At 35.3% G+C, this 25,873-nt stretch overlaps 1 protein-coding gene across 4 annotated transcripts in view; it reads left to right on the forward strand.

The window, feature by feature from the left end:
• The window catches only part of abat (4-aminobutyrate aminotransferase), a 62,007-nt gene that overhangs the window by 17,253 nt on the left and 18,881 nt on the right, over window positions 1–25,873 (forward strand). For all 4 annotated transcript variants that reach the window (XM_028814355.2, XM_028814354.2, XM_028814353.2 and 1 more), the window contains exons 2-6: window positions 11,149–11,284; window positions 13,279–13,376; window positions 16,480–16,509; window positions 16,746–16,863; window positions 22,336–22,385. In XM_028814355.2, the coding sequence (XP_028670188.1) occupies window positions 11,215–11,284; window positions 13,279–13,376; window positions 16,480–16,509; window positions 16,746–16,863; window positions 22,336–22,385 (366 nt within the window). In that variant the 5' untranslated portion in view covers window positions 11,149–11,214. The remainder of the gene's footprint in view (window positions 1–11,148; window positions 11,285–13,278; window positions 13,377–16,479; window positions 16,510–16,745; window positions 16,864–22,335; window positions 22,386–25,873) is intronic.

Below are 25,873 nucleotides of genomic sequence, written 5' to 3' on the forward strand. Positions count from 1 at the left end.
AACAGTGTCCTCCGTCTTAGCTGAAGTATGCAACTCAATTTATTAGAGATTCAAAAATTAAATTTTGTATTTCCCAGCCTTCACTAATGACAAGGGCTTTTATTGACATATTTATAACTGCCTTTCCCTCCTATCTTGGTTTTTTTGCAAAGAACAGGGAGAACGCTATGACTAAAATATTTATTTATATCAAAGGATGTGATATTTGGGCTCCATGGTGTTAATTTGTATGCTTTATGTAACACTAAAGGTATTGTAGCTTATGGAAGAAACGCTCAGCTAGCTTTTGCGGGCTTTTCATATGTGGAGGAAACTCAAAATACTGCCTGGAAGTGACATGAGCTGAGGTGTACACCATCTTCTGTTTTGTCAAACATTTCCATTTTAAATTTTATGGATGCTACCAGATAAACAGAGAACTGTATTTTAGAGATCCCAAAAACTAACAAAATGCTGTTTCACATGTAGTGTCTATATAAGCTTGAATGTTTACCTAGGTAGTCTGATTATCCCTCACACATCACAAAGATGTGTTTGCCAGGTTAAATGGGGTCAGGCAGTGTTTTTACGTCTGCCTAGTGGTGGTATGGGACCCCATCTAGGGTTGGTTTCTGATGGTTCAAAAACACTACCTCTCTGTGACCCTGAAATAGGTTATGCAGTTTTTGAAAAATGTTTGGATATATACTGATAGATTCTGGACAATGAATTATTCATATTCCAAGTAAAACTTATTTAAAAGTTTCCAGTTACAATTATAGTAAATGTGGTACATGCAACCCCCCAAGTTTATGCAGCTTATCTATGCCTAGCAACACTGTGCTCAGCAGGATTCATGTTAGTCTGCGACTTAGAAAATTTAGGTCATCCTTATTTTAACTCCTTTATAATGTTGAGATATTTCCAAATGTATTATAAGAAAATGTATAATTTGCTCTAGTCCAATGAATGGAAAACGTAAAATCAATGATTGTATTACAGGGTAATTCTAGGCACTTGAAAAATCTCTGCAAGGTTTCCTTCATTGGTTACCCTGGCAACTGTGTAAAGCTTTTGCTTTCCTTATTGGTGCACTGATTAAAATCCAGACCCCCTTTTCTTTAATTCTCTTCCTTTTTTGTGTGTGTTTTAAATTTGATTGGCCCCTCTGCCACCCCTCCCCTTTCTTTTCTTTCTGCCCCCCATTGCCATAGCAACCAATTTGATTTTTTTTCTTCTCTCTTTTAAATATTCTTGGATTTTTTTTTTCTTTGATGGCATTTTGTGAACTTGTATCTATTTTACGGGTGCCAAATTTGGGTAGACTCTGGCTGAGATAAAACAATAGTGTGACCAGAGAGTCCTGCTCTTTTTGAAAACAGTGATTGTGCTTATGGAAGAGAAAAACCAATCAAAGAATAGTGCAAGGGTATTTCTACATTGTAAACAAGCCATCTATGATCACTGGTGAAAACTGTGACATCATCAAAAGCTGATTGTATGAATTGTATTCTTCCTCCTCACAAAAATGCATGTACATAACTTTATTTAATATGCTAAGTTTAAACACGTGGATACAGATTTCACATTCCTTTGGAGATTTGTGTGATAGTTTTTTTCATTTAAAAAAAAAAAATGCCAGTATGCTCTCTTCCCATCCAGTTGGGGGCATAATGTAAAATAGGTCCTGTAGCATACAAAACATTAATGATCCAGTGTTCATTAAGACTGAAAAAATGTGGCACAAATCATGTGCCTTTTTAGCTAGGAATAACAAAAGTTCATATGTTCTCAGTGACTGGCAGTAAGGGTCCTGGGATACTTTTTAACAAAGACATAATTTCTATATTAATTTAATTTGGTATTTAATTTTGGACATGTTTCAAGAATGATTTTTTTTTGTATTATACCTGTGAATTATCATCACCATTTGCCAAAGAACTTTGCTTTTCTGTCATTGTTTTATCATTTAGAAGCCAATTTAACGCAACATCATTAAAGTAAAGACTCTTTCATGTGCATCTTGTTTTATTGATTTTACAAATGTCATAAAAATGCATAAATTGCAAATTGATAAGACGTACAGTTCAAAATTTTCTTTTAAGTTGATCTAATACCTACTCACATACCCATCCTGAGAGCAAAGAAAGAAAAGGATTTGAAGTAATCACTACTGAAATGTCCAGAAGTTCAACAAAAGTCCATCATACTGTGAATTTCCCCTTGGGATTAATAAAGTATCTATCTGTCTGTCTGTCTATCATACTTAAATGAGAAATAATGTAATCAGTGACTGACTAATTTAAAACAACTTTTGAATGACTCTTAATTAAATTAAATTTTTATATATTTTTTAAATTTAATCAAAATAAGATGTTTTTTCACATTGTGTCATGATATGTGGGTTAGGATTCTTAGAGATGTGCATCATAAGCAGGTACATGATGACATTTCTCTTAGGTAGGTCTTGAACTGAGGACATTCAGACAAACAGTGTTGAGAAAAATGCTTGTGATGTAGAGTTTTAAATTAAGTTAGATCACGTTCACTCAAATTAAAGAAGAGTGTTTTTTTTAATTGAGGGCTGTCCTCCGTTTATTATATAAAAATCTAATTGAGAGATCAGAGATGTTCCATATTATCTTGAGATGCACTGCAAGTAGTATCTGCAAATTTTGTTTATCCTAGCTAGAAGCCTGTAATATTTTACAATAGATTGGGAAAGTTAGTAAAGTTTACTAGGTTTGTTTTAGCAAAGTCTCCAATGAGTAAAGAGTCTTACAGTATTCCTGCAATATAATATGTTACTTATCTCTCCATATTCAGTGCCTTGGTCCTGACAGTACTGTTGATTTCCAAACAGTGCATTATTTTCTTTCTTTCTTGCTTTCTAAGATAAAATTTAATAATTGTTTCAATTTCACATCAGCTGAAAGTCTGCTACTATGACTTGTGCAAATGGCTGTAAGTGGCGTACATTAATCTTTGTAATTATTTGTTTGATCCCTTGGCATGGATAGTAAGACAATAAACTACAGTTGCACCAAGACATAGCTAATACGTTCACAGGGGGAAATTGTTCCATGTTCTCTCTATCAAATCAACAATGTGGATGTTTCCGGAGGCAGAAGTACTCCTCATTCCTATGAAAAATTGAGAATCACTCAGCTCAGGTGCTTTGTTCACTTGTCATGTGGAGACTGCAGGATACTCTTGTACTACTGTTCAGGTAAGCTGTGAAGCTATACAACTGTATTTTTTGTGAACTGTAAGGTTTTTTTTTTGTTTTTTTTTTTTTTTTGTAATAGTGATATAACAATACTTAATAAATAAAAGGAATGGGTTTCACTCTGAAGAATTTCCAGGACCATGGAGAGTAGAGGAAAAAAGATGGGGCAGGTGTGCAACCAGCTAACTTGGCTATTTCTAGAAAATGGCTGTTAAACAGTAAATTATGTTGATTATCAAATCACTGGGATCTACTCCAGCCTTGTCATCTAGAAAAACTCGGCAGGTTTCAATACTACATAAATTTTGAATTACACAACAGCCTGCAGGCAAGGAAAGTGTATTGGCCATGAATAGACAGATTATGACTGACGTGTATTATCTTGTGCAAGAAGCATTCCTGGCTCATATCCTTTCATTTAAAAATTATTGTGATAACCCTTTAAAAAAGCAAATAGTGCCACATTTTCCATAGCTTATCACTGGCTGCACTGTCTGCCCTTGACTGAGAAAAGCTGAAAATGTAAATGCATACTTGAATTTTACAAAAAATGATAAAAATGAGCACAGCCGATTTTAATGCGGAGAATAAGGTGGAACATTTCCAGGAAGGCGATAAGCTGTTTCAGTTTTTCAGGCTTTCCATAATTGCAGTTTCAAGAATTTTGGTGAACAACCACAACATACAGTCATGTCAGTCATCGTCCAACCCGCTATATACTAACACAGGGTCATGGGGGTGTGCTGGAGCCAATGCCAGCCAACATAGGGCGCAAGGCAGGAACAAATCCCGGGCACTGCGCCAGCCCACCGCTGCCACAACATACATCTAGTGTTATTTCCAACCTCTAGTCTTCAAAATCTGTAAGTTTATTTCATATAATGATTCCTAATGTACCAACTGTGACATTTTGTCTTAATTGCTGTTTCTTGTAGTTTGATATGGAAAGTTAGCATGTCTTCCATTTTTACCCTCCAAATTATTGATAAGGCCCTGGAGATCCTGCATAATCCCCTCTTTATACCGAGTTATCAAGACTATCAGTTTTTCACCATACTCTGTTCTATATTACCTTTTGTATTATGCTCTAGTTGAATGTTATACACTGGTGTATTCGGGATCGTTAATCTGAAGAGTGTGGAGATAAAGCACAGCTGTTTCACATTTTTGTAGTGTGGTATTGTTGCTTAGACCTGTTTAGCTACAATATCATCAGTGTTGGCAAAGCCTGCTAATTCCCTATCAAAATCTAAGGCTGCATTCACACTATTGCATTTTCTTTTAAAATTGGTGCTTCATGCTGAATACCAAGAACTTTGTAAGATGTGGCAGCAGTATTTTGTATTCTGCTAATGTGATCAAAACGATTGTTTTATCATATGTTGTGAGCGTCTTGCCTGGCTAACCTGGTGAAGGTAACCAGCACAGCACACTCCCCTTCACTGCCAAAACTGTTTCTGCTACAACCTCTGTTGAATTAGCCCATTAGTTCTCATATTGCAAGTTCTGGTTGTAGAGAAAAGCCAAGCAAAATGACACCTTTTATTGGCTAACTAAAAAGATTACAATATACAAGCTTTCGAGGCAACTCAGGCCCCTTCTTCAAGCAAGATGTAATCAATTAAGTTATGGTTGGAAACAGAACTGAAGAGTGCTAGTTCTCACAAGAAAACAAAGTTTTAAGAGCTGATTTTGGATCACCCCTGTTATTGTGCCTAAGAAGAAAATGTATCTTGATAGACTTTCATTTATCAGGTCTTACTGAGTTATATTTGAGACCGGAGACTAATTCTGAAGATGTCCTACTATGGCATTTTCTTTAACAGCAGTTTGTCTGTACTGTATTCTGCTGGGTAGGCTATGAACTAAGCTTTCACCTGGATCTTGGGGCAAATCCTGAAATGGAACCCTTAAAATGTTTTATTGGAAAGTAAATTATTATTTGGTTAAAACTTAATTTAGTTCTGTCTGTTAGTGTTGTTGCTTGTTTAACCTTTGAACTCTCTGACGAAAAACATTCTTGCTGTGCAGTATTCTGATTATCCTTTATTTCTAAGTTCCTCTTTGTTGAAGTCATAGTTTACCTTTTAAGATTTTCAGTTGTTTGAAAGCATCATTAGGTATGAGATTTTTTTATAGTGTATAACACGCTGTGTTAAAGAGAATTCTTTGTACATAAACCTTTCATTAAGTAGATAGGTTGAAATGCTGGACTATGTTGCATTTATAAAGTTAATAATTTAATCTTCTGCCATAAAGAAGTTAAATTAAAAAGCATTTAGTTATTCCTTTTGGGATACTGTAAGTTTTGAACATCACGTTTATTTTTTCATAGTAATCTAGGTTTCAGAACAGCACTTGAGCTTATTTTGATGTAATGAAGGCGATTAAAGACAGCATAGTAGTGATAATAGTAATAACAAGAAAAAACTATTACAGCTGTGCTTGCAGTGCTCATAGCCTGTGACATTCCTGCTGTAGCCTTGTAGTAAAAATAGACATAATCAGTCAGACTTAATCATTCATTTCAGTTTGAAGTAACATAAAGTACTGTACTTTTTTAATTGTTAAGCTGATGGAACAAACCTGTACCATGATGTACGTCTTAGTTTTATATTGTTAGCATGGAGTAACCAACTGTGACACTGTGGAATTCCATGTTCTTACACGTTTTGTTGAAATAATCCTTTTAATCAAAATTGGATACATCCATTTATTTTCTGAGCAATCTAGGCAGCTAAAGTTAAAACACAGAAACATCTCTGGGAAGTAAATCAGAACATTGTAAGAGGACACTTGATGATACTGGATTAAATTAGAATAATCTGGCAGTCTAATAGCATGATTTGAGTTGCTTGAACTTGATGTTTTGGACAAAAGCTATCACACCTACAGAACCAGTAATTTAGTCATTTTGAATCACTCTTTAGGTTACCCATTTTTGCTTTAAGTGTTTAAATTCAGTTTAAACCTCTACAAAAACACTGAAGCTTCAGCAAATTAGAAATACTTGAATCTGGGAAATAAAAATATTACATTTAGCAGTTATTACATTGTGTCCAGTCTGTAATTATGACAATATTTGAAAACAGGGAAAACCTAGTGTCAAGTGTTAACTGGGATAACTTAAATTTAGCCAAAACTGAATTCATTTTCATCCAAGTTTATATTCTAATGAAGTATATTCTAGAATATCATTTGAAATGCTATGCTAAATTTGTTTCTGTAATTAATTATGTTTTAGGCTTATGCAAACCGATATGTTTTAAGTATTTAAAAATTACTTTGAGGAAGACCATTCCCCAAGGTTGGAGTAGATACCAAAGTGGTCTCTTGCCCATTCCGTTCTTCTTAGGGTTAGAAATGTGGTTGTCTAGGATGAAACACAGTTAGGTGTTATCTGTAACTAAATCAGAAGTTGAAAGAATAATTCAATCTAATATGGGGACCTCAGACTTGTTAACTTTTTGCTGATTTTAAATGTTAAGTGAAATAGTATGTTTCAACTTAGACAAGGTTGGGAGAAGTAAGCATCAAATGAAATGAGAAGATACTCAATCTAAAATGATTATGAGTGGGAAAATTAACCAGTTTTATGGATCAAAACATTCTAACATGGATAAAAAAAATCTCTAAAGCTCTAAAAGTATAGTCATCAAAAACAGTATGAATATTAAAATCGCCCAACTATAACTGGAGACGTCATACAGCAAAGGACACCAATCAGCTCAAATAGTTCAGATGAAAAGAAAGAGCCACACTTAGGAGGGAAATACAAACAATAATAAGAGGAGTTGGCTCCCACAGTCTGAAAGCCCAGATATTCAAAGCAGATAACGGCAATTGGAAATTCATTATGAAAATGAATGACCAAACCAATAAAACTTCCAGAAGCAGGTAGTTTTTCTGTGTAGGGGAACAAATGGTGTAGTAGTTTCATTAGGTAATAAATTCTGTTTGGCTGCTGCTGTGTGTCACTGATGTCCATAATATTCATGGATTTATCAGTAATGAAATCACTAACAATGTTATCCTTCTTGTTTAAATAATGGGAATCAATCAGAGTGATTTTAATTCTAGTAAAATTTTGGGAGGATGAAGAATGAGCATTACTGTGCTCCATAGCTGTGAAAGGTGCACATGTTATGCAGTCACCAGTGGTTTGGACTAGAACAGAATTGGTTAACGATGCTTTATTTGTCAAACCTCCACTCTCTACTCCTGCATAATATACTTAGGATAATGAAACAATTCTCAGATTCCAATGCTCACATAGAACTGTAGGATAAAAACAGCAATTTGTCCTACATCAAGAGAAGGTCACTCAAAAGTGTGCAAGCACACCATTGTTGCTGAAGGAGAAATGTAAAATTACCTACAGAACAAGGGGGAGACCATAATTGTGTGAGGAAACACAGCCAGTCTAAAATACTTCTGGATATTAATAACTACAAAGACAAAGCATCCTAGAAAAAATATAACAGAAGATCTCTTATCAGTGAAGCAGCATCCAAAACATACAGAGTGTACTTGCTGCACTGGAAACCAGCTAATGATGCACTCTGCTAAAATTGCAATATATGCCAAATATTTAAAGAAGTTGTAGGTTCATAGCTTCTTAAGAGCATCCATAAGAAGTATACTGTGTTTTTAAATTTGGAAGCTCTTATTCTATAAGCAAAAGGAAAAATGTTGTTTTTATAATTGTTTTATTTCAAATGGAATAGAGAACATCAATATTTAATAATAAAGTGAAAAATCATATGCTAATATGAACATTAAGAGTAGTTTAGTGGTTCTCTCTAAAGTAAGTTTACTTTAACCAATAAGAAATTAGGCTCCTCCAGTGATGCAGTCTTTAATTTATTTGAGCATTTTCTCCACTTTAAGTGTATTATCTGTTACCGGGCACAACCAGAAATATAGAACTTTAAAATGGAAAACAGTGCTTTTGGGCATGTTTCCTCATGCTTCAGTGCACAGCTTCTATGTGGTAACATGAGAGCAACGTGGAAACTGGCAGGGAGTGTTCACCACATTGTATCTGGGTAACTTACTTTTGACTCAGTTATGCTAGGACATGGTGCAAGTTCACTGTATGTTATACTTATGCAGTTCATATTAAAACCCAAATATACCGAACTGATTTAGGTCTGCCAATTAAACTAACTTCAGTCTTTGTATTCCAAGGAAATGTAATGTGAAGCCTGGGTACCATGCACACTTCACACACAAGGCATCCCAATGGGCTTTGAGTTGGTCAAAGTGCTGCAACCACTTTATTTTGAACCCAGTTTTTAGTAATATGGTTTTAGGAAACTAACATCTCAGATTGTAAGAGCTATTTCAATATTTACAAATGTTGGTAAAGTATCACAGGTGGAGTAAAATACAAAATAGTCTGTTATCAAAAATGAAAGTAAAGGTGGTTAGTTCCAATTAAGGAGCTTGTGCAAATTCATGATGGTACTTAAGTTGGTTAACTCAAAGAATTTAACAATTAAAGTTGGAATTTTATTTTTCTTTCCACTTTCAGGTCTTTAATGAATTTTCACATCAGGTGATCTCACTGTCAGTCCAATCATGCATTTTTATGTAATATTGTATGACTGAATGAGATCAATTTATTTCCAGAGAATAGAGAGACCAAACCTAGTTCTATGTTCAGGTAAAGGGGTCAATTTGTACTACTTTCACCACTTTTTACACTACTATAAAGTATAGTACTTTATACTGGGCTTGCAGTGTTATACATGTCCAGTTGTTCTAGTTTTTTGAGCTGACCATATTAAAAACTCTTTCTTCTAAAGGTAAGACCTCATTAAGTTCAGAAATGATTATTCATCATTTGTAATAAACAACTTTTGAACTTTCAAAGCAAGCTCAAAAATCTAGTCACTCATTTGTTTGTAGGTTTTCAGCAGTTACTTCTAATTGAGAATGCGATATAGCTTGGGTGTTATTGCAAAGGTTATTCTGTGGTTGGACAGTATTGACTTGCAGACAGCCAGTAAGATTTAGTTGTAGTTGGTCGTCCTTCTATACTATTAACACAGGACTCCTCGAGGTTGTGCTCTCAGTCTAGTATACCACATTTTGAATACAAATTATCTGCTAAGTTTCATTTCAGATTTGTTTTTTTTTTTTAAGCGGGGAAATTTTTATTTAATGGTGCTTTCTTGAGGTAAATATCAAGAACATGAAAGAGGATGTTATAGACTATCAAAGGAGGAGGACCGTGGTCCCATCCACTCAAATAAAAATTTATTATTCTTGAGAGTACTGCTGACTTGTTCAATAAATATTTGTGAATCCAAGTTCATTATCAGTATATTGTAATTGTTTAATTGTTTACCCATTATCATGGCACAGAGGATGTTTTTGTTTCAGTTAATATATAAGTCATTTAGGATATCTGCATGCTTAAGATAATCATTAACTGCAGTACACGTTTTAAAGAAAGTAACCTTTTGGAATGCTTCAGTTGACTCTGAAGCAGCTATTTACAGACGTAAGCTATCAAATCCTTCCATCTGATCATTATTAAGCTTGCTCTATCCAGTTTAAGCATTGGATGCAAGGTAGGAATTAACTCTGTACAAGGTATTGTTTCTCACTGGGTACTCTTCTGCATACAGTCATACTAACTCACACAAAGCAATTTTGAAATCGCAAATAAGCATATCACTGGCATCTTTTGTATTTGTGGGAAGAAAGCTGAGGTACAGTGACTATGACCAAACTGAGATCTGAACCTAAGATTCTTGAGCGATGAGAAGGTCATACACTTGTACCACTATGCCTTTCACAATTTTTAAATTTAAATTAGTGATTTGTTATTCATATTTATTAGTATTTTAATCTTTTGTACAGAAAGCTATAGACACAGTGACTTTGACTTTCAGTAAACCTCGGAATCTCCCCAACTGCAGCCTTAGCTATCAACTTTTTGTTTACTTCAGTTCAACACATTGACGTAAAGTGGAAGTATGAGACTTGTAAATACTCGGCATGGTCTTAATATTGTAGCCAGCCTGTCCACTCAGGGCAACTTTAGTGTTAAGCTTGGCCACAGTACTGCATAGGTTCCACACAAGGCTTTCATCTCCGAGTTTGTCATTTTTTTTTTATAAGTATTGGATGGCTAGAATTTAAAATAAATGTGTCTTTGTGTTTCTTGGGGCAGTGTGAATGGTCAGTTGCATGACACTAGCAATGAGGTGATTAATGTTCTGTTGTCACAATAAATCATTAAGCTTCAATACAGACTGAAAACTTTGTAATTCCTAAGTATAAGTAAAGTTTGTATGTTAATTCATCCACTGGAAGAAAAAATCTTGTGATTTATAAAGTGGCTCAGTTTATATAAAAGGGTCTGACAATAATTTTAGGTGTTCTTCCATTGAAGTCATTGAAAATTTTCAAATCATAATACTTAACATATTTGAATATGTTCAGTCGGACAGCCATAGTGTAATTGAATTTCAGGTATTGAATATTATTTGTATGAAGAAAATCAACTAAGGACATTTAATGACAGTCTAACTACATTTATTTAGCTTTTGTAGAATAATACTATAGTGAATACTATCAAATGCTGTGCTTCATTCTAAAAAGTTTAATAACTGGCATCTCCAGAATAGCATTTACAGTACAAGTAGAGGCTTACCTGATATTTTTTTTTCATTGTGGGTTTTTTAAGAAAATATTCTTGACGTATAATTTTTTTTGTCCGAATTTTTACAAATAACTTTCAGATTGTCATATAATTTGTAACAAAACAAAGTATATATTGCACTTTTAATAAATATCTGACAGTGGTCATTTTGAATTTACTGAATACCGTTTTTGCCAGGCATTACTCCAGATTTCTTCTGTTAAGTAGTGTAGATTAACAGCTTGTGTAATGGCATTTCTCCTATTTCTCTTATTTCTTTCAGAGAACAGAACACAAAGGAAAAGCCTACATTTTCTTTCTTCTGCTAAATTCTGTGAGATACACCAACATGGCATCCAGCTTGTTAAGCCACCAAATGAGGTACACAGTACAACGAAGCCTTGGATTATTTGTTCCAAGTGAGTTTGAATTTAAATTATTTTTTGCCTCAGAAAAGTTAATCCTATGTATCACTAGTAAGTATAAAGAAGTACACAAAGTATACAAATTTCTAATAACAAGAAAGTAAATTTTCAGATGATGAACTGAAAATAACTTTTTCTGGCTTTTATGAGTGTATTACATAAGCTCTACTCATTGAGTCAAAATGTATTATTTCAGGATGTCTTAAGGACCTGTGGCAGGCTGCAGCTGGGATTCTAGCTTTGCATCTAAAGATTTTCTATAGCTCTGGTGGGCTGTATTTCAGAAGAACAAAATTGTTTCTAAATGGTTCCTTGTCTGTAAACTTTACATGTAAAATCTCTTAACAAGCATGGTTTCAGTTATCTTCCTTTTCTGTACATGATAACAACCTATCCATCAATACTTTAACACAAGTGTTCAATACAGAGTCCGGGAGGGCCGGAGAGCAAATTTTATTATCTAAGATTCCTTACAATGACATATTGAGGAATTTGAATTCTGCACCTTGGGCTTTTTCTGTTAATTATATGCTTTTTACGTCCTTAAGATGATTATTCATCATAAAAAAACTTTTGTCTTTCCTACCTCTAATAGCATAGGGACTAGGTAGATTTATAATAATACTGTAGATATACCAAGAGTAAATGTAAATTTTAAGTATCACAATTCTCATTCAGTAGTGTGATGTGGTATATAGTCTTTCTAGGCAAACCATTAAAGGCCTGTAAAGGAATCCTGAATCTGAACAAAGAGGTTCAGGATAAAACATTTAAAGCCAACTACAGTGACCTTCTGGTAGTTTGCTTGATATCTTGCAACAGCATTAATCAGTCATTTTTGTTTTGCCTGTTTTTGTTTTTTGCTATGAGCTGATGCCCTTGAATTTTAGCTTTAGTTAGTTCCCTTTTCCAGCACACAAATTTAAGTGTGGTCCTTCTGTATTTGCTCACACATTTACTTTACCGCTACTTCCATGTATTAAACTATTAGACTAAGTTTGTTATTGGCTGCCTTTACACAAGCTCATTGTAATATATATTTTATTTTATTGCCATGTACTCTAGATTTTCATCTAGAGATTTTCAGCAACATTTTCAGCATTGTCCCCTTAAAAGTATTTGTCATTTCCTTTAGGCTGATGTATGCTGAAAACTTTAAGTTCAAGTAACCGGCTTTTACGTACACATAAAGCATAATTATCACAGATAACAACCTAATCTCACGATTTGAATCCATAATCCTAGTGTACTATATTTTCTAAACTAAAATGTTTGGGATCATTTATACTTATTGCTGTATGCAAATATACAGTTTTCAATATTGATAGGTCACAAATCTATGTTGCAATGTAATCCTTTTTACATTCAGTTTGTATTCATCTTTTAATTTCTTTCTAAGTACTAGGTGATTTTAATTAAGTCTCATAGCTGTCTCATAGTCTCATAGCTGTCCATGTATGCCATATACGTGCTTATTTTATTATTCAAAAGTTTAATCAGTGAAAGAATCACTGTATTACTAAACTACACTAGCTTTGGGCTTTAATATTACATGAATAAAAATGTTATGTAAAGCGTTACTAACTGCAGCCTTAAGGATGTCTGGTTTCTAAACCAATTGTAGACAGAGAATTGTGACTGCGGCGTGATAAGTTGTCAACTGTTGTTAAACATCAAAAACCAAACTAACACAGAATTGCATAGCTATAAAAGTTGGGACAGTATTCATTCTCCTTTATTTCTTATTAAATCTAGCTCTGATGGTCTTCTTGGGTGCCCTTTTCATTCTAATTTAGATCATTACAGGCAGAAATCTGGAGTTCTTGAACTGCATTTGTCAGTCCTTAATATACTGTAACACCTTTATTAGTAAGTGTAATCTCAAAGCACATAATATTTCAGGTGAAGAATGTATTTCTAACATACATTTTGCTTATGTTTTTCCTAAAAAAGACTTAAGTGATGCTTAATCTCTTCACATCATCTAGGGTACAGATGTGTAAGCAAAACAGCTACAAAGAGCTCACTGGATTTTGAATATAATGGGCCATCTATGAAGACTGAAGTCCCAGGGCCTCGATCTAGGGTAAATTATTCAGCTGCTTATGTGTTTTGCCTGTAACTGTTACTGTGCTAAGAATTAAGAATTGGTCACTTTCAGTAATACACATGAGTAATCATCCATTCATCTATCCATCCATTATCCAAACCACTATATCCTAACTACAGGGTCACCATAGGGCACAAGGCAGGAAACAAATCCCGGGCAGGGTGCCAGCCCACCGCAGGGTACACACTAGGGACAATTTAGGATTGCCAGTGCACCTAACCTGCATGTCTTTGGACTGTGGGAGGAATCCAGAGCACCTGGAGGAAACCCACGCAGACTCGAGGAGAACATGCAAACTCCACGCAGGGAGGACCCGAAAAGCAAACCCTGGTCTCCAAACTGTGAGGCAGCAGCGCTACCGCTGCGCCACCATGCCACCACATCATCTACCTCTAAATATCATGTATATGTATTACTGGTTATTTGTATGCATGTAGCAGCAATAGCTCACAAGTAATTCAAACTTTTCCGAGTAAATTAAGTGACTGTAGGTCATGGAGTGCAAATTTTAAACAAAATGGACAAATCTGATGATTGTTAGATCATTACGAGGTTCTTTATAGTTGTTTGCCAGGGTATGACTAATTCAGGTGGGTACATGTAAAATATATAGATATATAGTAAGCCTCTGGTTTTTTTTTTCCATTAAATATAGTGTATCTAAAGGCTTACCATGCATACTGTATATTGCTAATTTAAGTCTTGGGAGAGCTTGAGAAGTAAAGATAGTCTATAATCATGGAGAAATATGCTGCAGCTAAAGTGATACCAGATTTTAGCTAGAGTGTTGGGGAAAAGAGCAGAACCTTGTAGTGGTGAAAAGTGTGAAACTCTTTACCATAAAAAATAATCTCCCCTAAAAAAAACGACAAGCATATGTGCAACTTCGGAAAGGAAGTTATATAGCATTGCTATAAATGTAGTGATTTTTGCTTGGCGAGTCTGATGATGGTGATGCCAACAGTGAGTATAAACAGAATTTACAAGATTAATCCTTGATCTTGAGATTGAATGGATTTTAAATTCTGTATTTAATGCTGCAGATGTGACTTCAGATGTTTTATTTTTTCAGGTAATTAATAATGGGTTGTTTTTGTACTAACTAGTGCTCTGTTTTTACCCTTTCAACTAGTGCTCTGTTTTTACCCTTTCAACTAGTGCTCTGTTTTTACCCTTTCAACTAGTGCTCTGTTTTTATCTTTATTTGGCTAGTGTAATTTTATGATTCAAATATAAAGACATACATGTTTCTTTTAATTTCAATCCTGAAAAATAAATATCATTGGTTGATTTCTAAAAATAATATACAGTCATGGCCAAAATTATCGGCACCCCTGGAATTTTCCCAGAGAATGCACCATTTCTCCCAGAAAATTATTGCAATTACAAATGTTTTTGTATATACATGTTTATTTCCTTTATGTGCATTGGAACAACACCTAAAACAGAGAAAAAAAGCCAAATCTGACATCATGTCACACAGAACTCCAAAAATGGGCCGGATAAAATTATTGGCACCCTTTCAAAATTGTGGGTAAATCGTTTTATTTCAAGCATATGATGCTCGTTTGAACTCACCTGTGGCAAGAAACAGGTGCTGGCAATATAGCAATCACACCTGAAGCCAGTTAAAATGGAGAAAAGTTGACTCAACCTTTCTGTTGTGTGTCTGAGTGTGCCACACTAAGCATGGAGAACAGAAAGAAGAGCAGATAATTGTCTGAGGACTTGAGAACAAAAATTGTGGAAAAATATCAACAATCTCAAGGCTACAAGTCCATCTCCAGAGATCTTCATATTCCTTTGTCCACTGTGCGCAACATAATCAAGAAGTTCACAACACATGGCACTGTAGCTAATCTCCCTGGACGTGGACGGAAGAGAAAAATTGATAAAAGACTGCAACGAAGGATAGTCAGAATGGTGGATAAACAACCCCAGTCAACTTCAAAACATATTCAAGCTGTTCTGCAGACTCTGGGTGCAACAGTGTCAGCTTGAACTATCTGTCGACATCTGAACGAAATGAATCGCTATGGCAGGAGAGCCAGGAGGACCCCACTGCTGACACAGAAACATAAAAAAGCCAGACTGGAGTTTGCCAAAATGTACTTGAGGAAGCCAAAATCCCTCTGGGCGAACGTCTTGTGGACAGATGAGACCAAGATAGAGCTTTTTGGTAAAGCTCATCATTCTACTGTTTACAGAAAACGGAGTGAGGCCTACGAAGGAAAAAACACAGTACCTACAGTCAAACATGGTGGAGGTTCTAAGATGTTTTGGAGATGTTTTGCTGCCTCTGGCACTGGATGCCTTGACTGTGTGTAAGGCATCATGAAATCTGAAGACTACCAAAAGATATTGGGGTGCAATGTAGGGCCCAGTGTCAGAAAGCTGGGTCTGCGTCAGAGGTCATGGGTGTTCCAGCAGGACAATGACCCCAAACATACCTCTAAAAGCACTCAGAAATGGTTGAAGTGCTGGAGAGTTCTGAAGTGGCCAGCAATGAGTCCTGATCTATATCCGATTGAACACTTATGGAGAGATCTCAAAATGGCTGTTGTGAGAAGGCACCCTTCAAATCTGAGACCTTGAGCAGTTTGCAAAAGAAGAGTGGTTGGAAATTCCAGTCGAGAGGTGTAACAAGCTTGTTGATGGTTATAGGAAGTGCTTGATATCAGTTATTTTTTCCAAAGGGCGTGCAACCAAATATTAAGTAGAGGTTGCCAATAGTTTTGTCCAGCCCGGTTTTTGAGTTTTGTGTGCAATGATGTCAGATTTGGCTTTTTTTTCTCTGTTTTTTTTGTGTTGTTCTAATGTACATAAAGGAAATAAACATGTGTATACCAAAACATTTGTAATTGCAACAATTTTCTGGGAGAAATGGTGCATTTTCAAGGAAAATTCCAGGGGTGTCGATAATTTCGGCTATGACTGTAATTGATAACAATGTTTGGATGGCTGTCTAAATTGATGCAGTGTGAATTGCATTTAGACTTTGTAAACACTATACAATAAAAAGCTAATTTGCTAACGCATGCATTCAGCAAAATTAACTTGCCTTGTTTTTGCATTCTAGCAATTGATGAAGCAACTAAATGTAATCCAGGTAAGACCAGATAAACTATTATAAAAAATTATACTCTGCATGTTTTATGTCAAAATTATAATTCCATGGTTTTTTTTCTTTTTTTGTTTTATTTTTACTTTTGCATACCATATTTTCTTTCACTAGAATTTTACCATATCTGTTTTGAAAAGTAAAATAATGTGGCAGTAAAGTCCTCTAGGATGGTTGACCTACACTTCAATTCTTTTAATATCTCATAATTTTTTTTATTGTAGAATACTGATGCAATACACTTCTTTTGCAATTATGAAGACAGCCGGGGAAATTATCTTGTAGATGTGGATGGAAATATAATGCTGGATATTTACACACAGATTGCTTCCATTCCTCTTGGTAAGTGATAGTATTAGTTGGGCTTTTCCAGATAGATTAGCTTTTCATTAGCAAAAATCTATAGTTATAGTATTGAATGCAGAGAAATATTCAAACTTTTTGTGGGTGGAGGTTGTGTGCTTCTCTCCTGAATAAGAAATTTAATAATACAGCACTTAAGTGCAATTTTGAATTGTTCCTTAATCAACCACAAATATTACGTTTGACCTTCCTTAATTAAAAAAGTTTTTCCCACTCATATATGTACTGCAAGTTAGGCAGGTTGGTTGTCAAATGCACTTATACATGTGTGCTTGAGTGTTCTTACAGTGGACTAGCCTAGGGTCCAATACAGGGTCATAGGGTGCATTTGTTTGTCTGGCAAACAAAGTGTGGCTCTTTCTTTTGTTTTCTGAAAATATTAAATGTTCAATCTTTTGATGACATTACTCAAAGTAATGAGATACAGTAGGCCCAATAGCTCTCTTGAGAGATATTATATGTATCTAATTTTGGTAGAGACACCACTGAAGTTATTTGTTGAATACATACTGTAGGCCTGCTTTATCAAGTCAGATTTACTTCTCTTCTTTTTTGGTCTATAAAAAAAGTATTTTGTAGTATAAATGTAAAACACACTCAGATAAACACTTGGTTTTAGTCTTTGTTTTTACATTTAATATTTTTATAGGCAGAATCACAGTTTTAAACTAGTAGTTTTAAAGAGTAGTATTAACATCTCACAGTGCATGGACAATTACTAGCTGGTGTAAGCTATGGAAAAAATAGATTCAAAGAACGCATAGATCAGTGGACTTTTAGCAATGGTTATTAGACTGAAACTAATTTGAAATTAACAAAACTGTATGCAGGAGCTGTCTGGCTCAGAGATTAACGTTCCTGCATCACAACTACAAGAACCTGAGCTCCATAGCTAGCCCAGTCACTTTTTCTATGAATTTAGATAATTCCCAGTTTCTTCTTTAAAGTTTACTGATTTATTGGGCCATTACAGAATTATTTATTTTACATTATTTGGTAACCAAAAGTAACCTTCAATGACTATGTATTACGATTTGGACTTGCATCCCATCTAAGATCCCATCTCCTGCATTGTGTCTGGCCCTGCCTAGATGAACTCAGACTCCCTATTACCCTGTACAAAAATTTTTGATTAACTAAATGGAGGTTTCCTGGATTGTTCATCATATTTTAGTCAGTACAGTTAATATAAAAATGTACTTAAAGTAAAACTAAGCCTTCAAAATAGTGTAGACTTGAATTTGCAGGCAATGAATTGTGATTTATGTTCATCTCAGTTGGAGACGTTTTCCATTTCTACCTTTTATTTTTTGTAAGTGTATTTTTTATTTTACTATTTGAAAGCTCTTTGTTATAATATTTTGTATGCTATGTACTGTAAATAAATATTTATTTGAATCCTTTTATTTAGCAGACTTTGCTGCATTTCATTAATTCTATAAATTCTTAATATATGTTTTAAGAATAAATTTCACATTTTCACAATAAGCACATTTGTAGTGATAATGCAGAATTTTTGGACAAAATGTTCCTTTCATATAATTTCTTAGACATTCTCACAATATTACACTACTTTTTGGTATTTTTAATCTATTTAAAAATTCTAAAAAATAGTATTTAACTATAGGCATCTGAATTAAATTTTAAAAAGATGTTTGAGTAACAGAGTGATATAAATTAATACTCAAAGCAGGCTTTTGTAATGTTCTTCAACATTGTTGTGATCATTGAAATGCTTAAGTAGTCAACATAACATCCTGCTGAACACTGTGTGTAGAAAGGCTGGGAATACCCAGCTGGTACCCATTTTCCTGGCCGCAAAGGAACAGTGAACTATTTTCCTTTGCTTCGTTAGAAGGGTGATTGTTGGGCATGTTTGGCAGTAGTGCCAGGGACAGGGTCTGCTTAACATACCAATGTTGTATGAGGAACAGTGGCTACATTGATGCCGTCATAGAAGCCTCAAGCAACTGTAAATTAAAGCATGAATATCTGTACCATGTGCTGTTTGTATATTAATTTAAGATCTGAGAAAAACAGACAAGCAACTGCGGCTTATTTGAATCCACATGTTTGTCAGTGGTGGACAGAGCTGTGGAGTCAAAGTTATGGAGCAGAAGTCGGAAGCAATTATTGGGTAGTTAGAGTTGGTAAAAATGCACTGACTCTGACCAATATAATGTGTGAAAAGCTTGAATTTCAAATATATTAAATAGGCTGTAAATTAGCTAAAAAAAGGTTTCAAATATTTTAATAAAAAAAAAAGTAAATATGAATATACATTTAAACATATTTTATTGATTTCTGAGTATTGCATGTATATACATTTAAACATATTTTATTGATTTCTGAGTATTGCATGTACATCTGAAAGTCCTCTTTTGAATACATTATTTTTATGAATATAGTAACAACAATGGCATTGTCCACAAAAAGGCACTCAATAGGAAAAAATCCCAGTGGTACTTGGCAACATTTATTTTAATATAAGAATCATCAAAATTCTGGACAGGTGCTCCCTATAAAAGAGAAAAATGTGCATCACCGTCATTTTTTTTTTTTTTTTAAACTTGAGATGTGCATACATCACATGTAACGCTTATGACACTGCTGTGTAAATAATGAAGCCTCCTCAATAAAAGGATGTTTGAAAACACAGCTTTTCCCCAAAACAGGATTCTCTGTGCATACAAAGTGATATGATCAAAAAGAAAATAGAACCAGACACACCTAGCACTCCCTGTAATGATCATATGATGTCCAGACAGAATCATCCATAATTGCTTAAACATGCAAACCCAGTTATAATTTTATCTAGTAATATTAGTAATAGTAAATCTAGTAATATTAGTAATATTAAATACCACAACAGCATCACTACAGCCTATATAGCAGTTGGGGATACTGTAAATTGACATGGTAACAAACACATTTTCTTTGTACATATTACTGAAGTATGTATGTTGGATTCCCAACATTAGAACAAATTACTGAGATGGTAACTACGTGTTATCTTTTATTAATATGGGTTAACAATATTCTTGAACAGATTCAAAGAAAAGTTCACATTTGTTGTTTAGTTAATTGTCATTGCTCAGTGGTGTAAACAATGTGTAACAGCTTGCTAGCTGCTTTTAATAGCATCTCTTTACATTGTTTTGTTCATTTCGAAAAACTAGAGCTGAAGTGAAAAATCCTTGAATAAGATGCTATAAAAAAGTAAAACATAACATTTGGAACACAGAGAAATGAGAAAAGAATTATTTCAACTTCAGTGTGGCTTGATATAGTCAGTCAGTCATTTTCCAACCCACTATATCCTAACACAGGGTCACGGGGGTCTGCTGGAGCCAATCCCAGCCAACACAGGGCACAAGGCAGGAAGAAACCCCGGGCAGGGCGCCAGCCCACCGTAGGCTTGATATAGTGTTTTTGTTTAACAAAGTAAATCAAAGTCAATTTTTATAGTAAAAGTGTAGTTCATATTTACAGTTTTAGTACTGGTATGGTATTAGTTCTGAAAAGATTTAAGACCAAAAAGTCATTTTAATGTTTAATTTGTAAACAATCATACTTTTAAGTCTTTGGTGGTGGTGGTGGTGGTGATAAGGGGGTATGGATCTGGACTGGACTGTTCAGTACCCTCACCTGAAGTTTTATGAGCTTTGGTTTTGCAACTCATTTGGTATAATCCATCCATTAATTCTTGAAGCCATATAATCCAGTTCAGGATCATGGGGAAAGTTGAGCCTATCCTAGCAGCTTTAGGCATACAGTGGAACCTCGGTTCACGAACATCTCGGTACACGTACAGATTGGTTTACGACCAAAAAGTTCGCCAAACTTTTGCCTCGGTTCAAGACCACACACTCGGTATATGAACAAGCCATTTTCCCTTTTGGTTTGTGTGCGCCAATGATTTCCGCACATGTTGCATTGTTCTCGGTCAGACGTGCGTGCCTTCGCTGTGAACTCTTTGTGCTCTATTTCATTTCCCTTCCGGTACATACGTGCCGATTACTGTATTTACGCACGTGTTCAGCCTCTCCCTGCTCATTGTTCTCAGTCAGACGTGCGTGCTTTACCTGTGAACTCTTTGTGCTCTACAGTATTTTATGTGCTTTTGCAGTTATCCATGGCTTCTAAGCAAGAGTGGTGAGAAGAAAGTTTTGCAGAAAATTGAAATCGAAGTAAAGAAATTATTGAAAAGTATGAGCGTGGCGTTCATGTTACTGATCTTGCCGCTGAGTACAAGAAGTCAAAATCTACGATTTCGACTATTCTAAAGCAGAAAGAATCTATTAAAGCAGCTGATGTTGCAAAAGGAGTTACAGCGTTAACCAGGCAGAGGCCTCAAGTGCTGGAAGAGGTGGAAAAACTGTTGCTAGTGTGGCTGAACGAGAAGCAACTTGCAGGGGATAGCGTAAGCGAGGCGATGTTATGCGAGAAAGCCAGGAAGATTCATGGCGATTTGCTTCAAAACTATCCTTCTACGAGTGGCGAAAGTGAGGAATTTAAAGCCAGTAGAGGATGGTTTGAAAAGTTTCGCAAGAGAAGTGGCATTCATAGTGTGGTAAGGCATGGAGAGGCTGCTAGTGCCGACGCTGAAGCTGCGAAAGAATTCGTGAAAAATTTCACAAAATTAGTGGAGGACGAAGGTTACATCCCGCAACAAGTCTTCAACTGCGACAAGACTGGATTGTTCTCCACCCAGTTCCTCCTCACTTCATGCCAGAACTCGACTCATGCAAGGTTAGTTTTCTTGGTGGTTTATGGTTAGTTTTTGGATTTTTCAAATGTTCATTTTTCGGTTCGTAGCGTGAATTGTTGCAGTGTTACTTTTCTCTTTTTTCAAATGTTCATTTTTTTCCCTGTGAGTTTACAGCGATCGTGTTGTAAGGCTATAGCGCGAACTCTTGCAATGTTACGTTTTCTCTGTTGTTCAAGGTTTTCTCGGTGTTATTCACTGTATTTACATTTAGTTTACGATGTGCTTTCTATGGTGTAATTAACTATATTTGTGCTTAAAAATCTTTAAAAAAAAATATATTTACATACAGTTCGTACGGTGTGGAACGGATTAATTGTATTTACATACAATCCTATGGGGGAAATTGCTTCGGTTCACGACCAAATCGGTTTACGACCAGAGTTTTGGAACGAATTATGGTCGTGAACCGAGGTTCAACTGTATGACATTAACCAGCCCTGTATGGAACACCATGCTACACTCATGTGTGTCCACCCTCGCTCATTTTGACAATTTAGAGTCAACAGTTATCATGAGTGCATTGGTTTGGAATGGAGAAAGAAAAACTGAATATAATGGTAAACCCCACACAGATGGGAGATCTAGTATACTTTTGAAATTTTGTAGAATAAGTCCTGAAAGAACTTTGTAAAGCTGAATAAACGTATGCATTCCTATTTCCTGTTTTACCTGTGTTTCAGGTTACAATCATCCAGCTCTTTTCAAAGTTATGCAAAATCCACAAAATCTGGTAAGTACAATACTTGTGTTACAAATGGGAATTGATATGCAATTTGTTTTTTAATGTAAACATTTTTTAGTTATGAATACTCATTCCATAATGCATTTGGTATTTCCTGTTTATTTACTGCATGATTTCACTATTCATTCAGAATTTGAATTCAAAAGAAGAAACTGAGTAGAAATTTTAAGAGTCTTAAGGATGTAGTGATACAAATGCTGCTGTTAAAATTCTCCTTTGTCATTCTGGTATGTAGTACATGAATTAATTTTTCATTTTTTGAATGAATTACGTTTATTATTTTTCATACACTTAAATAGTTTATTTTCACATATTACCAGAATTAAGACAGTTGCTTTAATGATGGTCATATCACTGTGGATAATAAGGGTAACGGAGTTCCTCAAGTCACAAAACCAATAACTAGTTACTCTTATCAACACAGCAGTCTCCCACCAAACAATACAGTCTACTGTGGCTGATAGTTCTGTAGCAAACAATTTCAGATCCTCTCAACCCACCCAAATGTTAGCTTAACCTTTTCCAAATCTCTCCTCCAGGTACCCCAGTATTTTTTGTTACTATTCAATACACCAATTTGTTATTTAAATTACACCATTATCACATATCCTTTTTATTTTCTTGTATTTGTATAACAGTCTTATGTTTTGTACTTTTCCTTCTGAAAACACATTTCCAACTGTGATACCCTAAGTTCTTGTCAATAAGCCGCGGCTTATCTAAGGAAAAAAGTTGTGAAAATGAAAAAATAGAATATCGGCTTATACATAAGTCCGGCTTATACATCCATCGCGGGGGTTGCGTTCCAGAGCCACCCGCGAAATAAGAATATCCGCGAAGTAGAAACCATATGTTTATATGGTTATTTTTATATTGTCATGCTTGGGTCACAGATTTGCGCAGAAACACAGGAGGTTGTAGAGAGACAGGAACGTTATTCAAACACTGCAAACAAACATTTGTCTCTTTTTCAAAAGTTTAAACTGTGCTCCATGACAAGACAGAGATGACAGTTCTGTCTCACAATTAAAAGAATGCAAACATATCTTCCTTTTCAAAGGAGTGCAAAGCAAGCAGTCAAAAAAAAAATCAATAGGGTTTTTTGGCTTTTAAGTATGCGAAGCACCGCCGGTACAAAGCTGTTGAAGGCGGCAGCTCACACCCCCTCTGTCAGGAGCAGGAAGAGAGAGGAAGAGAGAGAGAGAGAGAGATAGAGAGAGAGAGAGAGAGACAGATAAAAAAAATCAATATGTGCCCTTTGAGCTTTTAAGTATGCGAAGCTCCGTGCAGCATTTCTTTCAGGAAGCAGCTGCACACAGCCCCCCTGCTCACACCCCCCTACGTCAGCGCAAGAGAGAGAGAGAGAGAGAGAGAGAGAGAGAGAGAAAGTAAGCTGGATAGCTTCTCAGCCATCTGCCAATAGCATCCCTTGTATGAAATCAACTGGGCAAACCAACTGAGGAAGCATGTACCAGAAATTAAAAGACCCATTGTCCGCAGAAATCCGCGATATATATTTAAATATGCTTACATATAAAATCACAATTTAAATGACCGCTACGCGCTCGTGTTGACTCGGCGACGCCCAGAGCAGAAAGAACGCGCTCCGGCCGCTCCAACCGCGCCATGCGGGGAGTGAGAGAGACGGCAATATCTCACACTCTCTCCCCCCTTAAAGAAATTAAATGGGCGCGAGTGAGACCACTGACCTCCCTCCCTTCTATTAGTTATAGGTTATAGTACGTTCGGCTTATCCATGAGTCCGACTTATCTATGATACGATTTTATTTTAAAAATTCGTATGATTTTTGGTCTCCGGCTAATACATGAGTCCGGCTTATAGACAAGAACTTAGGGTAATAGGTCTATTTAATCCTCTTTAATAAAATCCCTTTGTGCATCCAGGTGTCCGTGTGTGTGTGTCTTCTGATGAAGTGTGCATGCGCTGGGGCTACTGGTGAAGTGCGCATGCGCGGGGCACGGTGTGATGCGCGATATTACTGTCAGAGAAAGTTAGAGGTGTTTTATGGAAATTCAAACCAGTATTACTGCGAGAGGAAATTAAAGGTCCACAATACAGTGACGCATATTACAGCCACATACAAGCCAGTATTACTGTCAGAGGAGGTTAAAGGCATATTACCGACACGCACGCCTGTATTACCGCCAGAGAAAATTAAAGGTATATTATGGACATACAAGCCAGCGGACGTACAAGACAGTACTACTGTCACAGAAAATTAAAGACACGTAATACACGGCGGCAGCCCATGAAGAACGGTCAGCTCAGCAAGTAAACATCAACAAAAGAAAGGCTGAAAGAAAGAAAAATACGACCAACAAAAAGAATGAGGTCAAAGTCCCTTGCCATTTAATATAGACTGTTCCTACTAATGTTTATGCACTACTGTTCTAATGCCCGTTATTGTAACGGGCTAAATGACTAGTCTAATATAATATAAATGTATAATAAGGGTTGAATCTCTAATCTGAAATGCTCCAAAATCTGAAACTTTCTTTTTTTAATGCTGAGTAGATTAAACAACATAAGTGCAGATTCCAAACAGATTTATTAATTCTTATATAACATATATTCATATTTCTTCTCTTTAACCTTTACCGGACTTCTTAAAGTAAAATTGTGGTGCATATATATACTCTGGGCCTCTGCAAAAAGAACTGGATGATATATAGTAGGAGTATTTAAGAATGAGTATAAACAGAAACTGTTTGAGTGTATTACACAGTTCACTTTAGGATTGCTGGTGTCTAATTTTACATGCTGCTGTTTATTTATGCATAAAAAGTAAATATTTGAAAATTACGATTACTGGTAATTGAATATCTTCTCTGTAGTTTACTTTTTGGTGGCAATATACTGCTTTGGTTTCTTACTTTGTTGACGAACACCTTAAAATCTTTGCACTTTTGACTTCTACAGTTTTATTGATCTTGCAGATACAAAGGGATTAATATTCTATTCAATATTCAAATAGAAGTTTTCATGCAAGTTTAAGATTATTTAGGATGCAAATTTCTTATAATTATACCCTGTTTTAGTTACATGAAAGATTCCTTATGATGCAGCACTGTCATGATTGTGTGCTCTAATTTAATCTATGTTTTAATCTCCCAAGATTAATCTCTGACAGAATACTGTAAGACAGTACTTTTGTTCTTACCACATCATTCAGTTAATTACTGTGCAAATTATATGTCCAATACAAATATGAAAACTATTAGCACTGTAACATGCATATTTTTGTAAATGAATTTTAGTTGTCTAAACATATTACCTATCCACAGATGATTAGTGTGTGTGTTTTTATTATTAATAATCACCTGGTCTTTTCTTATCTTAATCTTTGCAGTATATGTGATATTAGAGTTCATTGTCTGGTGGATATTTCTAAATTAGAGTGACTAATCACATCTAGATTAATGAGAATTCTATGAGATGGAGCACAAAGCTCTTG

Source organism: Erpetoichthys calabaricus, chromosome 11, assembly GCF_900747795.2.
Source record: "Erpetoichthys calabaricus chromosome 11, fErpCal1.3, whole genome shotgun sequence".
Lineage (NCBI taxonomy): Eukaryota > Metazoa > Chordata > Cladistia > Polypteriformes > Polypteridae > Erpetoichthys > Erpetoichthys calabaricus.